The 15,357-nt window shown below is 40.5% G+C and overlaps 1 protein-coding gene across 1 annotated transcript in view; it reads left to right on the top strand.

The window, feature by feature from the left end:
• Window positions 1-15,357, top strand: part of LOC133124108 (integrin alpha-6-like) — a 38,533-nt gene that overhangs the window by 17,656 nt on the left and 5,520 nt on the right. The window contains exons 6-19 of the mRNA XM_061235007.1: window positions 535-748; window positions 3,166-3,359; window positions 3,944-4,038; window positions 4,223-4,347; window positions 4,435-4,509; window positions 6,808-6,869; window positions 6,955-7,124; window positions 7,234-7,371; window positions 7,551-7,666; window positions 7,775-7,934; window positions 11,326-11,400; window positions 11,553-11,632; window positions 11,774-11,851; window positions 12,319-12,421. Of these exons, the coding sequence (XP_061090991.1) occupies window positions 535-748; window positions 3,166-3,359; window positions 3,944-4,038; window positions 4,223-4,347; window positions 4,435-4,509; window positions 6,808-6,869; window positions 6,955-7,124; window positions 7,234-7,371; window positions 7,551-7,666; window positions 7,775-7,934; window positions 11,326-11,400; window positions 11,553-11,632; window positions 11,774-11,851; window positions 12,319-12,421 (1,685 nt within the window). The remainder of the gene's footprint in view (window positions 1-534; window positions 749-3,165; window positions 3,360-3,943; window positions 4,039-4,222; window positions 4,348-4,434; window positions 4,510-6,807; window positions 6,870-6,954; window positions 7,125-7,233; window positions 7,372-7,550; window positions 7,667-7,774; window positions 7,935-11,325; window positions 11,401-11,552; window positions 11,633-11,773; window positions 11,852-12,318; window positions 12,422-15,357) is intronic.

Raw genomic sequence — 15,357 nt, 5'->3', positions numbered from 1 at the left:
TTGTGTGTTCAGGTGTGCTGTTTGACAACTTTATCCAACTCCAGTCCTGATCAGTTTGTGTACAAGTCCCTTCCTCTGAAGGCCAACATGGAGAAAGCTCTAGATGTGTTGGCCAATAGCTATTTAGGTTCCCACGTGCCTGAACTGAAGGTGTGCTCCAAATTCACCCTTTTGAGTCATTCTCCATGTGATTGCAGTTCTGCATGATTAGTGTCCTCCTTTGAGTCAAAGTACTCATCGATTATTTTGTCCACAAAGTAGCTTGTATACAGTAGTTTGCATGTTTGCATTGTGACTAATTGAAATTGCATTGAAATCTGCATGTGCAATATTGCAAATTGTTTACTTGCAAGCATACTTTTCTTTGTGACCAGCAATAAATGGGAATTGAATGCATGTGTACCAAATGAGTTTCACTCAGGCCATCATTTGGAATGCATTCATCTAGCATTTTTAAGGCATTTTCATTTGGTCATTTGCATAAGCTGTAAATCCTGTTCTTGCCACTCTGGGTAATACAATTTCACATTGCAGGTTTCTCTCTGGACACTGGGAAAAGCATTACTAAGAAGGGCGTCCTGATTATCGTGGCTGGGGCTCCTCGTGCCAATCACAGCGGAGCAGTGGTCTTCCTCAAGAAGGAGGCCGATCTATCCACTATGCTTTCGCCAGAGCATACTCTCGAAGGGGAGGGCCTGGCATCTTCCTTCGGCTATGACCTAGCTGTTGTTGATCTCAATGGAGATGGGTATGTTAATATATAAGTATTTTTTTTACCTTTATTTTACCAGGAAATAGTCCCATTGATCATTTTTACAAGGTAGTCCTGGCAAATTGGCTTAAAATATATCATCACATTTCACTAATCTAGTCAGTCCCTGAGAGTAGATTAAAATACTACACTGTGGCTTGAATGGTATAGAGTAATTTCTAACGCAGGCAATATTATGGTTACTTCTGTGAAACCCCCCAATAGACTTATGAGTAGTTTGGGCTTTTTTTATTATCGCCGTCATGACACACAGGAGGTGAGCCAGCCCCCTTATATTCAGATCCTATCATGCGTTTACTAGTTTTTTTTTTTGTTGTTTTTTTTTGCTGAAAATGTAATTCTGTTCTTGACCAACCCTTCTGGCTCTGTTCTGTCTAAAGACATTTTTGAGTGTGGTTTAAATTCATTGTTGCTAAAGGTGAAATGCTCCCCTAACAAATGTTATCATAAAAGTTACCACAGAGCAACCCCATTCAAGTGGTCTCCTGTACGGTTTAAATATCTTGGGATATCAGTAGAAGCTAACCTTCTGTGTATTTAAGCTAAATTATCAAGTATTAATAAGGTGGTATGAAAACCTCTTGCTGGGAAATGCTTGGCAGTGTCATGGAAGTCTGACACCTCTCAAACAAAATAGCTTTCAGAAGTGAACACTTGTGTCCTCTTGGAAAAGATAACATTAGCCAAATCCCAATACCCACCCTACAGTCTAAGGATGTCATTCAAGTACGCACTTTGGTAATGTATCTCAGATCGTAGCCCAAGTGGAGCAATTGTGCGGTGAGGTGAGCAAGGACACAGGTACAAAAAGTACCTTGCATAACATTCGGTTGCGGTAGTGGCATACATGCATTACCTGTTTATTGAAGCCACTGTGTTCGTGGTGCTGCTTTTTAAATGTCTTTGACTCACTGTGAGATCCTACGACGAGAATCACTCAATTTCACAATAGAATTCTGGCTTTACTAAACTGTCAATGTGCATTGATGGTGTACAACAATAAATTCCAGGTACACTTGGAATTGAATGGAAATACCCATTTCAATCATGTGCGCACCTACTACATTATTCAATGTTTAAGTGGTTGGCATTTATCTAGCGCCTTTATCCAAAGCGCTGTACAATTCATGCTTCTCATTCACTGCCATGCCAATTGGCTGCCATGCAAGGCACCATCAGCTCGTCAGGAGCATTTTGAGGTTATGTGTCTTGCTCAGGGACACTGACACACCCAGGGCGGGATCGAACCAGCAACCCTCCGACTGCCAGACGACTGCTCTTACCACCTGTGCCAATGTCACCCTCCAGTGTTTACTCATTTGAATCATTCAGCAGAGACATTCCACAGTATAATGAAACTTTTTAGTTCATCTTGTTGGACTCTAAGTTCAAAAATGAACTGATTGTCTGATTTGACTGGTCTCTGTTAAATGACCCTACTCGCAAGAAGGCTGCATCAAGGGCTGAGTCGAGTGCACAGTCGAGCTCTTGCGCACTTGCAAAATAAGAAACAGGACCGACCTCGAAGGTTCTTGCAGGCACCTGTATTTGAAGTGTGCAAGCACTCACGTGTGTGGATTGGGGCTGGGTGATTGTCACCCACCATGTGACACCCAGAGGAAGGAGATGCGGCATGGATTTTTGCCCTCGTGGGTTCTGGGCAAAAACTAACAACAAAAGAAAGCAACACAGTGGCAACTTGTCAACCTGCTGCTCGGGCTTGTCAGCAGCGTAGTCGGCGCCAAAGAAACAACTCCAATAGAGAACTTGTGCTCCTGGTCTCGGCCCCATACTGTGGAGACGAGCACTCCTTTAAGCAGCTGGGCTGTTTAGTTAACGCAACCCAGGTGCGTGTGCTCACTCCAGCAGGCGCGGGCAAGACAATCTGGCTCTCCACCAGGCCAAACTACTTTTCCCATTTTGTGTTTTTCACACATTTTATTGCTTTTCTCAGTGTGCTTGTAATAGCCTATGCTTGACACATTTGCCTTTAGAAATGGTAAATGGTTGGCATTTATATAGCGCCTTTATCCAGAGTGCTGTCCAATTGATGCTTCTCATTCACTCATTCACACACACTCACACACCAATGGCGATTGGCTGCCATGCAAGGTACCAACCAGCTCAGGGACACTTCGACACACCCAGGGTGGGATCGAACCGGCAACCCTCCAACTGCCGGGCGACTGCTTTTGCCACCTGAGCCAAGTCGCTCCCTAACTAAACCAATATAATTTAGAAATAAAATTGTTGAAATTCATTCACTTGTTTTACTTTTTTCCAGAAAATGGTTTGCAACATTTTTTAAATTAAAATTTTTTTTTTAATTTAAGTGAACTGCCCCTTTAAGAGACTGTAAATTTTGCGTTGGCTTTCATTTTTATTTTTTTTAGGTGGCAGGATCTTGCTGTAGGCGCCCCCCAGTATTTCATGAAAGATGGAGAAGTTGGAGGAGCTGTGTACATCTACATCAATAAGGGTGGGAAGTGGGACACGGTTAAGCCCATCCGTCTCAACGGAACCAAGGACTCCATGTTTGGACTGGCAGTCGAGAACATTGGGGATATTAACCAGGACTCGTATGAAGGTGGGCACCAATGAGGATTCTGCCTTGGAGGGAGATGTGGAAAATCAGTAAAAATGCTCCCCAGCATTTTATTAAAATCATCTGAATAGGCTAATTGGCACATATTCAGGATGTAGAAATAATTGGTGAAATCAGCTGGCTGAGTACATGGGTGGAAGTGGTGAGTGGCAGGACTTTTGTTTTCTGACTCCTGGATTTTCCAGCTCTACCTTGAAGTTCTGAGTAGTCTTATAGCAGAGACAGCCTTAAGGCAGCGCCGTGTCACTAACCAACTAACAAAATTAACGGGAGTCTGGATTTGGTTTAAATTGGCCTGGGTTTCTTGGGTTTTCATTACATTAGTTCTAACTATACCCCAGGTGCTCACGGGCTACCAGTTATTGTTAGAGACTGATATGATTGTCCTACATTTGAGGCTCATCCTGCTGTAGAATTGTTTGGCATGAAAAGCAGTCACTAGCCTGTGGGAATTATGTGTAGGTAGAGCTGGAGCCCATGTGGCACAATTGCTTGAAACTCAGAAGAAATGGTCTTCAAAAGATTATCTACTATTGGAGAGAATTAATAAATGCTCTCTTTGACAGATATTGCTGTTGGAGCCCCTTACGATGGTGCTGGAGCAGGAAAAGTATACATTTACCATGGCACTGCTGATGGAATCAACACCATGCCAGCACAGGTCAGCGCTTCCCTCTGAGTGTGGGTTTGATCCAGCACAAGATTTTAATTACTGCATTACTGAAGCCATGAGATTCAGTCCAGTACAATAGAATATGGATCTCAGCCCAGGAAAGCGCATGGCAAGAGTTTTAACAAGGCTGTCCGATGCATTGACTTACTAAAAAAACAAATTTTGTTATTAGGTACTTGAGGGTGATTCTGATATCAAATTATTTGGATACTCTTTGGCTGGGAACATGGATCTGGACAGGAACTCCTATCCTGATCTTGCCATCGGGTCACTTTCAGATGCTGTATTTCTATACAGGTAATTTTCTTGTCTTTGCATGCAGAATAAAGAAATGGCTATTGTCTTATTTTGTCAAACACTTTTCTTTCTTTTTTTACGTTTCAGGGCTAAGCCAGTTATAAACATTCAGAAAAGTGTCAAAATCCTGCCAAAGGAAATTGACCTGACGAAGACCTCTAGGTATGTATATTATATTTAAGCGTTTTTTTTTAAATGATACAATGGGCTCCAGAACTATTGGCACCCTTAATAAAAATGAAGAAAAAAGCCTGCATAATAATGACCAACATAGATAATAATTTATGTTCAAACGTATGGGAAAACTATACTTATTTCTATACTTTTTTATTAGTTTTTTCTTCCCCCAGTTTGTCACTTTTCGCTTAAATGTATACTAGGTAAGATTTGTGTTAAAATATTGTTACGGGACCCTTCCTATCATTGAAAAAGGCTCACTGACATGTTGACTCACCCTCTGCCTGTGTTTATAGTCCTGAAATTCGGGCTGTCACTTTGTATAAAAACATTGTTCAGCTGTACAACAATTCCAAGTTCATTGGTTGAAAATTGGTTCTAATTGCCACAGCCAATGGCATTGCCGTTTGTTCGTGTAGGTGCCCAAATTGCAGTCCAGACAAGCAATCACTGCAACTCTATAACTAGATGTGTAGTCTTCGCTTGGATGATAAGCAAATAGTATATGGTTCTAAAACAATACCAGTTTGTTATCGGTAGCAACAAGCTAATTAGCTATAGTTACTGTTAGGGGAAAATGCCCTTTTTAACATTTCACAGGTGAGCATCGTTTGATGAAACAGATCCAGTGAAAAACAACAATAGCTATTCTTCAGTTTAACTTTCGTATTTATTTGCAAAGAAATGACAGAAAGTGAGAGCTTACTGGCTTTCTGATTTGCATCAGACACAGTAAGACTCTTATACACACTTTTCCCAAAGGGGGGGCTTTACCAAAACAAAAAGACATGAAGCTGGCCATGAAAATTTATCAGTATTTTGTCTTCTGAATACCCCTTGTTGACCTTGCTGTAAGACCAGAATGTGCTAGCTGAGAAGCAGAGACATTAAGGTCAAAGGCTGTCTGTCTGCTGGAGAGAGACAGAGAAAGACTCATAGAATCAGTTAATAAGCAGTTAATTTAGAAAGTGGTCTAATAGTAATAAGGATTATCACTGAAAGGTTATTTGTAATCACGTGATTGTCTTTAACACACATTGTCAATTAAGAATAAATTAAGAAAATTACCCTTACAGTTACTTTGACAAATTAACCGATATCCACTTACGATACAATATAGGCAATATGAACATTGTAGCAATTGCACAAGCGTGCTTCAGGTGGATATTTGTAAATTTGTAAAAAGCTGACTAGTAATAGCTAATTTTCTTGTTACTGATAGCGAACTGTTATTGTTTCCTAACTAGATAAGCAATAGTATACAGAGTTTCAGTGATCCTGTGGCTGGAGTGTAATTTGAGCAGCTACACGTTCCTTTCATCTCTTTACGTGTTCAATCATCCGTGTTTAGGTGAACCATTATATCTCTCAAACTAAGTTACAGTTGCATTGTTTGTGGTAGACTAGCTTAGTTATATAGCCAACTGGTTACGTAGCCAAATAACTTGCTTGCTCACAATATAGTTGGTTAGCTAAAGTGAAAACTTCAAAGACAAAAAATATAGTGTTATGTAGCACACCAAAGTCAAGATTTCATAAAAACAGTGCACGAGAACACTGAACTTTATAATAACGCTTTATTACGCGTTATATTAATTGATTGTGGGAAGCATAAACAGTGTTGTGGTTGTTTGTTGTTGCAATTCCTCTCTTGACCGAATCATAGGTGTCAACTATTGGGGCGCCTAACAATTATTGTAAATAAAATTAAATAGGCAATAAAATGTTACTGTATAATTGTATAATGTTTATATATTATACAACAGGTAAGTCCTGTCTATTGTCTCCATTGGTCAGTTTGCATTCCAGCAGTGGATATATTATGGATATGTCCAGAATAATACTTGAATCATGCCAGATTACCAACAATCCAGATCTGTGTGTACTACATACTCCCAAAGGTGGTTTTTAAGCCCTTAAGTTGTGCCTATTGTATAACAGAATGTGCTAAAGGGTGCTTGGCCCCCTGAAATGTTGTGTTCAGGTTCCCTTTGAATGATTTTAGATCTTTAGACAAAATGCTATATTAGACAGTGACAAATATGCAGTAATGGAGGAAATTATAGATATTATACCATCGTTATATTCACACACTAGATATACCATCGTTTTGCTGCTGAAATCCTTGAAATGGATAACATGATTAAAAAAAAAATTTAAAAAAATGTATTAAGGACAAATTATTTCGCCCAATGTATGCTGGGATAGGCTCCAGCCCCCTGCAACCCTGTTCAGGATAAACGGCCACCATTGGCCACCATTTTCCTGTTTTGCTATTCGCAGCTTGTCAGTGGAAGCCTGCTTTGCCTACACCGCAAACCCAAGTTCCTACAGCCCCAGACTGAGTAAGTGAATCTTGCTGTGAAAATGTGCAAAGCAGCTGCTGGTGCTTGTGTGGTAGGCTGACATTTTAAAAATATTTCCTTAAAGCTTTGGAATATTCATTTGAGGCGGAGTCTGAGAGGAGGAAGTTGGGCTTGCCCTCCAGAGTCACATTCCACAAAAAGTCGAGCACGGACCAGGACTACCAGTCCACGGGGACCTTGGAGCTCAATGGGCAGAACACACAGAAATGCGTCAAGACTGAACTGAAACTGCAGGTATTGTGGCTAGATACTGAAATGGCGCTCAATTGGAGGCTTTCCTTCATTTCTTTTCCCTGTGCACCAATAAGTAAGCCTTTTCTGCTTGGTCTTCTGCTTTATTTAGGACCGTATCAAGGATAAGCTACGTGGGATTCCCATCGAGGTGTCTGTGGCCATCCTGAAAGCCAAACGCAGGAAGAGGGCTCTCCCTGAGCTGGTACCCATCCTCAATTCCAACCAGCCAAGCAAGACTACCGCTGAGGTAACCACTGCTGGAAAGGGAACCTGTTTTTAAAATTTCAGTTCAGTGCATGGGCATTACAGTATGTCCTCATTTTTGTGTTGCTGAATTACCCAAATACCAGATGCTCAACAGTTCTGGTATTTTTCTAGTTAAATTTAAATGGTGAATTAACACTGTTCATTCATGAACTGTTCCAGGTCAACTTCTTGAAGGAAGGCTGTGGGACTGACAACATCTGCCAGAGTAAGTTGGAGCTGCAGTACAAGTTCTGTTCCAGAGAACCCAACCAAGATGTGTTCCATCCACTGCTTGTGTGAGTAGCATGTAAATGAGTGATTCACCTGAAAGGAACTTTGCTATAACTGCCCATCATAAGCACATAGTGTTGGTTTTCAGAAATGCTGACTTGTTTGCCTTACAGGACGGACGGCGTCCCGAAAATATCACTCAGTGACCAGAAGGACATTGCTCTGGAAATCACTGTGAAGAATTATGGTGGCGATGATGCCCATGAAGCCAAGCTGATTGTAATGATCCCCGATGCTCTGTCATACGCTGCCTTTCGCTCACCAACTCCCACGGTGAGTCTGCATCTTGTTGCCCTACATACACAGTGCCATGTACTTGTATTTGCCCCTTTCCTGATTTCTTCTATTATTGCATTTTAGTTGCACTGAATTGTCACACCATTAGACAAGGGGAACCTGAATAAGCACACATTCAGTAACTATTCTGCCAAATTGCTAAAATGTAATGTAAAATGTATAGTACATTTATTTAGGACCTTTCATTGAATTATTTTTGAAAGAATCTTATCTGTACAGAATGTTATACAGGTGCCTAAGACTTTTGCACCGTACTGTATATTAATGAGAAAAAAATATATATATCAAACGCCCATATCATATAGATTTTTGGGTCATATGGCAATGCTGAAATTTGGGATTTAATATCTGATCCAATATATTGGAATTTCAGGCCTTACATTTTTTTAAAATGCATTACCCCAAAAAACAGGTTTCAAAATGATTGGCACCCCTGGTTTAATGCTTTGTGCAACCACCCCTGGCAAAGATGACTGCAGGGAGTTATTTTCTGTAATTTGAGATCCAGTTGGGGAACCCATTTGGTGGGATCTTTAACCATTCCACCATAGAACTTTTCAAGATCATTAATATTCTTAATGATCTTAATATGCTTGTGCTTATGAGACTGGAGACTGACATCCCCATTGCTGAACATGGATGCTGTTTTTACTTGTACATCAAAATCCACACACACATGGTTGTTTGGGGTCATTGTCCTGCTGAAAAGTCCACCTACTGTAGCCGAGACAACCAGGTTTTCTGCCAGTTTCCAGGTTCTTTGTGGAATTAATTCTAGAAAAACATCCCAAAACATTAATGACTAACCATATTTGACAGGTGTGAGTGGTTGGTCCTTGTATGTATTCCTTGCTTGCTGCAAAACATACTTTTATGGCCAAAAATTCTATTTGGTCTCATCTGACCTTAGCAATCTCTGGTCCAGTCATAAATTCAATGTAGCTTGGTAAACTCCAGACACTTGGACTTGTTTCTTGTGCTAAGTAAGGGCAACCCTTCCCAAGAGTTTGTTGATATGGAGATTGTTTTTGAGACTTGGTGACCTGTAGATGCAACCAATGTCTGTATGATCTATTGCCCTTACAGCTCTAATTAATGTTTAACCGTTTGTTAAAGGTACAATGGGTAGGAGTTTTGTTTTGTTTTTGTACAAGACCATTGTAAAGCCCTCTGTCTGTGTTTATAGTCCTTAAATTCGGGTTTCAAAATATACCGTTGATGGACTGACACTCTTTACCAAAACATTGTATACCTGTACAGTAATTCAAGTTCATTGGTTGAAAATTGCTTCTAGTTTCCACAGGCGTGAGGACGGGGGTTTCAACATCAGTGCATTTACAGAGAAGGGGAGCGATAAACAGTGTTGTGATTTGAGGGTGTTTGTTGCTGCAATTCTTCTCTTGACCGTTAAGACTGAAATGACCTATTGTACCTTTTAACGGTCAATTAGCATCTGTGTCTTGTTTTTTGGCTTTCCCCATGCTGGTGGATGACAAAGGGACTTTGCATCAGTAAGTTCCACAAGAGCTGGGCTATGGCTATATAGCGGACTACTGCACTGGTATTTTATTATTTTTTTAAATCATCAGGCCGCCTATTTACTCCAGTCCTCTTGGAAACCCCACATAAGCCAGAGCATGTTCAAAGCTGTTGGGTGCGTTCTTTTTATCTCTCAGCATCCGGTGCATGGTCAGTGCTCTGAATTTCTGAACAACCGGAAAGCACCGCTTGATTCTCTGAGAGCTAATAAGCAAAGCTTAAGCTAAGTGACTGAGACGCACTTGCTTCTTGAGCCTTTGGTGGTAGGTTAAGTTTTATTAGATTTTTGAAGTTCCAAAGATAAACGCCATGTTCTTTAGACAGTTTGTCCTAGTAGCTTACCTATTTTCTATGCTAGATAATATTGCTTGCAGACTCGCCATTGTCTGAACCACAGTTATTCTAATGAAAATTGTCAATTATGCAGCCTCCATAGAAAATTAATTGTGCAAATGCTGACTGAAAAATTTTCATATGCATCAGGGAAACTATCCTAGCTATGCAACTACTGCTTTAGTTGGCTAGCATTCAGAATAACGTTTGCATTAATATTGGCAATATACTGGTAGTAGACCTAAAGAGAAATGCATTAGTCAGCTTTCCCCATTTTCCCTGTTCTAGTGCAATCTTCACTTTGCCTTTTTACCGCTCCATCATGCCCAAAGCTTGATCTCTTCAAATGTTGTACTTATCTGGATAATGCTGTTTTTAACCTATCCTTATTTTCATTGGAAGGGTGAGGATGGACAATCTTTAAACGGATTAAGACAGAATTATTACTAGAAATGATGAAATTGTAATTTGTATGTCAAAGTTGGTGAGGATAACTTCGATCATCTAGCTCCACAGTCAGCAATAGGTTGGTCAGTCTTAGATGTGCAGCAGTCTCGATCTTCAGATGATGAAAGGCCTATGGACGCAGGCAGTACAGCCAATAAAATCATATCTTCAGCTGAAAAGCTTCGTTTTTACTAAACTTGAATGCTCGTACTTTGTATGCCCACTCCCCTTTTGGATACTCGTCAGCTATGGCTGACTACTTCAGAACTTGGTACTCATTGTTTTGCATGCCTGTCATGTAATTTTTATACCCTAGTGAAAGTGATGGAATGACACTCGTTCCTTTAGGCTTAGATTAATTTAAGTAAAAATGTATTGCTGATTTTATTTACAGTAATTTACAAAATAAGTGTACTTCATAAAAAAATTAAAAAAACATTGAATGTGAGAATAAATGTACTTGAAATAAGTGTGTGTGTGTGTGGGCACAATGAGTGACACTGCTTTCTTCAACCATTTTTATAACCCTTGCCTTTCAAAATGAGCCCTTTTCAATATACTGCCTCCCCATAAGAGGTTGATTTACAAGTCCTGCGCACGCCCCTGACTGTTAGAATATGCCTGATAAGAGGCTGATGAGCATCTAAACTACTGTTCTCCTTAACAATCTGGCATTGCCATTTTGTGTTTTATTACGTCACAGTTTTTATTCTAGAAATATGAACGCAACAATAATTTGGGACGTCGACAACCACAAGGGGGGCAGTGTTTATAGGATTAAACTGCAGTTATTGCAACCAAACTCTTTCCATTTTATATTTATCAGTCTATTACCTCAATGTGGAGGAATTGTATCCCACTCTTTACAGAACTGCTTTCATTTAGACACATTGGTAGGTTTTTGGACACTGTTTGGTTCAGGTCCTGCCACAGCATCTCTATTGGGTCCAAATAAAGGAAGAGGGCAAATACTTTTTCACAGCACTGTACACGTGACATCTTCGTGCTAAACGGGCCTTTAATTTATTTTTGTTTCTCTGTGGGACAGTTGACCTGTGCAGCAAATAAAAATGGATCACAGGCTGAATGTGAGCTGGGTAATCCACTCAAGAGCGACTCCGAGGTAATGCATGGAACAGATTGCTCTAATCCTGTTATCTACTCATTTTTCTTCTTATTATAACATTATTAATAATAATAATAATAATAATAATATATAAAAATAAAAAAACATTTTACACATTCAAATGACATTGTTCTGAACCTTGTTTTCAGGTTACCTTCCACATAATATTGGGTACTGCTGGCATTTCATTGAACACCAAGGAAATTGAGCTCAACCTTCAGCTTGAAACGTAAGTGGCTCCTGAACTGTTTTACTGATTAAGACCATGTCATGATGGTCAATGACAGTTGGTTTTTGAGTTGGCCTTGGTTCATTGGTGTTTAATAGCCAGAGAATGGCATTGTGTACAAGTAGTCTTCTATTCTTCCAGGACCAGTGAACAGAAGAATCTTGTCCCAGTAAAAGCCAGGGCAATTGTGGTCATTGAACTGCTGCTATCAGTTTCTGGGTGAGTTCATTCAAATATGTGACCCATTCTATCATAATCAGCTCTAAGTCGTGACAGTCAATTTCACATAAATTGATGGCCATTTTAGGGTTTCATCTTCAGTTTGTAGAACAACATCTTGGCTTTCATAATCTGCATGTCTGAATGCCAGATTCAGAGTACAAATATAGTTTTTAAGCTTTTAAACACAAGACGTCAAAGTGAAAATAACACTTGTTAAGCATTGTTGGGAGGTTAGCCACCTTTTCACTGTTCACCAGTCACAAATGATCAGCTGGAGAGATAACTTTGTAAGCTTTCGAACTATACCGTTCTCCTCAAATTGTTTCTAAGACTGATTTCGATAGAGCAGGTCACATTTGTTGTTCCTATTCTCAAACGGCCCCAACGAGACTGGAAGGGATGTCTGGTTTGTTGTCTGAGTTCCGCATCTCTTGACACTTATCTGCGTGTTTGGTGTTCACCAGCGTGGCGCGACCATCACAGGTCTACTTTGGAGGAGAAGTGAAGGGAGAGCGGGCCATGAAAACAGAAGATGAAATTGGCAGTCTGATTGAATATGAATTCAGGGTAATGTTTCAGTGCACACACCAGCTTCTTCAAAGATTGTTCCTTAGCATCAATCCTTATTTCTGTTTTGATAGTGGGAGGTTGTGGGATTGAAGGAGGGCAAATTTTGATAGTGGGAGGTTGTGGGATTGAAGGAGGGCAAATTCGTTTTCAACCAAAAATGGTCCCACATTTTGGATAACTCACTCATTGCAATGGAATCCAGGGGTGGGGGGAGGGACTCTGCAGGGGGGATGCATGCAATAGCACCCAATTGCCTCAGAATCACGGTTAAAAGAGGAGGTGATCCGACTTGGAGAAGGAATGTCACTCTCCGGATCGATAGATCTCCTCAGGCCACCGGGGGACAGGTTGTAGACCGTGTATCCTAGCTAACTTGGATAAATGAAATAGCCTACAATTCGCAACCAAATTGAGAATCTATCCTCCTCTTCTCCTTCATGCTCCTCCATGCCCTGAAAACCTATCTTTGTGTCCTTTCTCCTTGGCAAGGTGGCAAGTTGTAAGCTGCTTCCTTGCCCAGTATTGGAGGAGATGAGCAAAGCAGCTTAAAACATGGCTCCTTCACCTTCACCTCCCGGTGAAGTGTACATTGATGTATGGTACCACAGATGTCTTTTCACATTTCTAGGTGCCATCATCATGCTCATGCTCTCAGAGATTGAAAAACCATCCCACAGAATCGGATACTCTCCAAACAAAGGCAGAGATGGCAGAGAACTTGCACACTGCAGATATCAACTCTGTTGTGAAGACTCATATCACGACTATTAATAATGGCGTGATGGGTAGCAAGTGACTGGTGTTTAAAGTTTTGACTTGCACAGGGCTGCCTATTTTTGATAACTGGAACACGTGATATTCAGATATTACAAGACAAATGAGCGATTGACGAGACCTAGTCGGGAAAACTAGCACTGATGCGTTGAGGCCCGTAGCACACTGGTTTAAGTCGGATCACAAAAAATCACCAGCTTGTGCATAAGGTGAATTGCGTAGCAAGCTAATTCCAATCAAAATGTAAGACCCTGAACCTGTATTCGAAGCGTGATATTCTTGTTGCATTCATGTCGTCCTGCAATTGCATCCAGTTGATGGAAAGAAAATCCTCATCTTCATTGTCTTGCTGGAATACCCAACCTCTCTTCAACTTCTATGTCTGGACTGACCTTTGAACATTAGCCTCTAGAATTTCTTTATTTTGTGGAATCCATTCTTCCATCCACTTGCACAATATTTCCTGCCACACAACCCCAAAGCATAATGGCAAGGTGTTGTTCTCTACAAAGGCTTCACTCTTTTCTCCAAACATACCTTCTTTGGTGGTGGCCAAAGGGTTCAATTTTGGTTGTCAATCCAAAGCACATTGTTCCAAAGGCTTCAGGCTTCTCCGTGTTCTTTTGCATGCTTCAGGCGCTTAATTTTTTGTTGAGGTTGATCTTTCTGGCAACTGTGCCAAGTACAGTAAATCCTCAAATTGTGTCCGGGATTCTATTTGAAGCCGGGCCTCGGATAATAGCCGGGGGCGTGGCAGACAAATAAAGGCCGGCCCCCAAATACAAGCCGGGGTAATATTGCCTACAAGTAGGGCTATCAGTCCATGAGCACTAGAAGACATTGTTTCGATTTAACTCAATTAAATAAAAGAGCTCTTAATATTTTATATTGTTGGTTGGTTTAATACTGTTGCCAATGAAAAGTTGTTGTCCTACACCATGGGTCTCCAACGCGTTGCTCTCAAGCTACCAGTCGCTTGCCGCCCCCTTCTAAGTAGCTTGCCAAAGGCTGAAGCAGTATACATTTAAACATAATTGTTGCCGCAAGGAATTCCAGCCTACAAATCTAATAAAAAGTAAATCAGGCAAAATCAAAAATTTACTCAATTTAGGCTACTTGGCTACACAATAAGGTTTCCATGTATTTACAGCACAGCGCACGTTCAATGAATGAATGAACGCGGCTTCCTTGGCTCGCAATAAACAGACGGGTGGAAATCCCGACACTCTTTCAACTTCATAAAACTTAACAGTGAACCATCAAATACCCCCCAGATTTCAGTGCCCATCAGGCCCAACATTTAGCAATAGAATCACAGTCCAAAAGTAAATTAAATTCCTAACCAAAGCGAAAATCTTTTGATAGCCTACCGGTATGCTGCTCCAAACGAAACGCATGTCATAATAAAACGTTATTGAAGGCGTGTCTGGCAAGTTGTTGTTTTATGGATTCTGGACTTGTATGTGATTTATTGCGTTTGAGAATATTTGCAATATTCTGTTAAAACTGACACTATGACTTACCAAACGGTGTTTCCTGATTAGCCTTCACCAATTGATTTCTGAACGGTTACAGGAAGTGTTGAACAGTGTTGGCCCACTTTAAGTGTAGCCTTTTAGTTTATTTCTAAGAATAAAATTCTACAACAGAAGCCTAATAATAAATAAAGGCCTGCCTCGAATACAAGCCTGCCCCAAATAAAGGCCTGTGCTTTGTGCAGCCTAAGTAAATAAAAGACCCCGGACACAATTTGAGGATTTACGGTAGGTCTTTTGTTTAAAGTAGTTGTATTGTCCTGTGAACAGCTAGACCTGTGTCTGTGACCTGTGTCTGTGACCTGTCTGCTCTGGCATTATACTCACCTGATTAACTGAAGCCCTAACAAGTAAATCACCTGGGACTGGGCCTTAGCAATCATCTTTTAAAAAGAAACGGAATAATTCAAAAGGGTCCAAAGAACTTTTGCACAGGGCCTTTTTCCATTTTTTTATTCATTTATAAACAGTACAAACATGAAAGGGGGGGAGCAATCTTGCTTTAAAATTTGCAGAAAGGTCTCATGTTTAACTGCACCATTTAGAGTTCAGGTTTGCTTTTGATCACATACAGATTCATTGTAACAGATATTTAAACCAGGGGTGTCCAAATGCCCACTGTAC

Source organism: Conger conger, chromosome 3, assembly GCF_963514075.1.
Source record: "Conger conger chromosome 3, fConCon1.1, whole genome shotgun sequence".
In the NCBI taxonomy this organism is placed as follows: Eukaryota; Metazoa; Chordata; class Actinopteri; order Anguilliformes; family Congridae; genus Conger; species Conger conger.
This window is presented reverse-complemented; position numbering and strand designations above follow the sequence as displayed.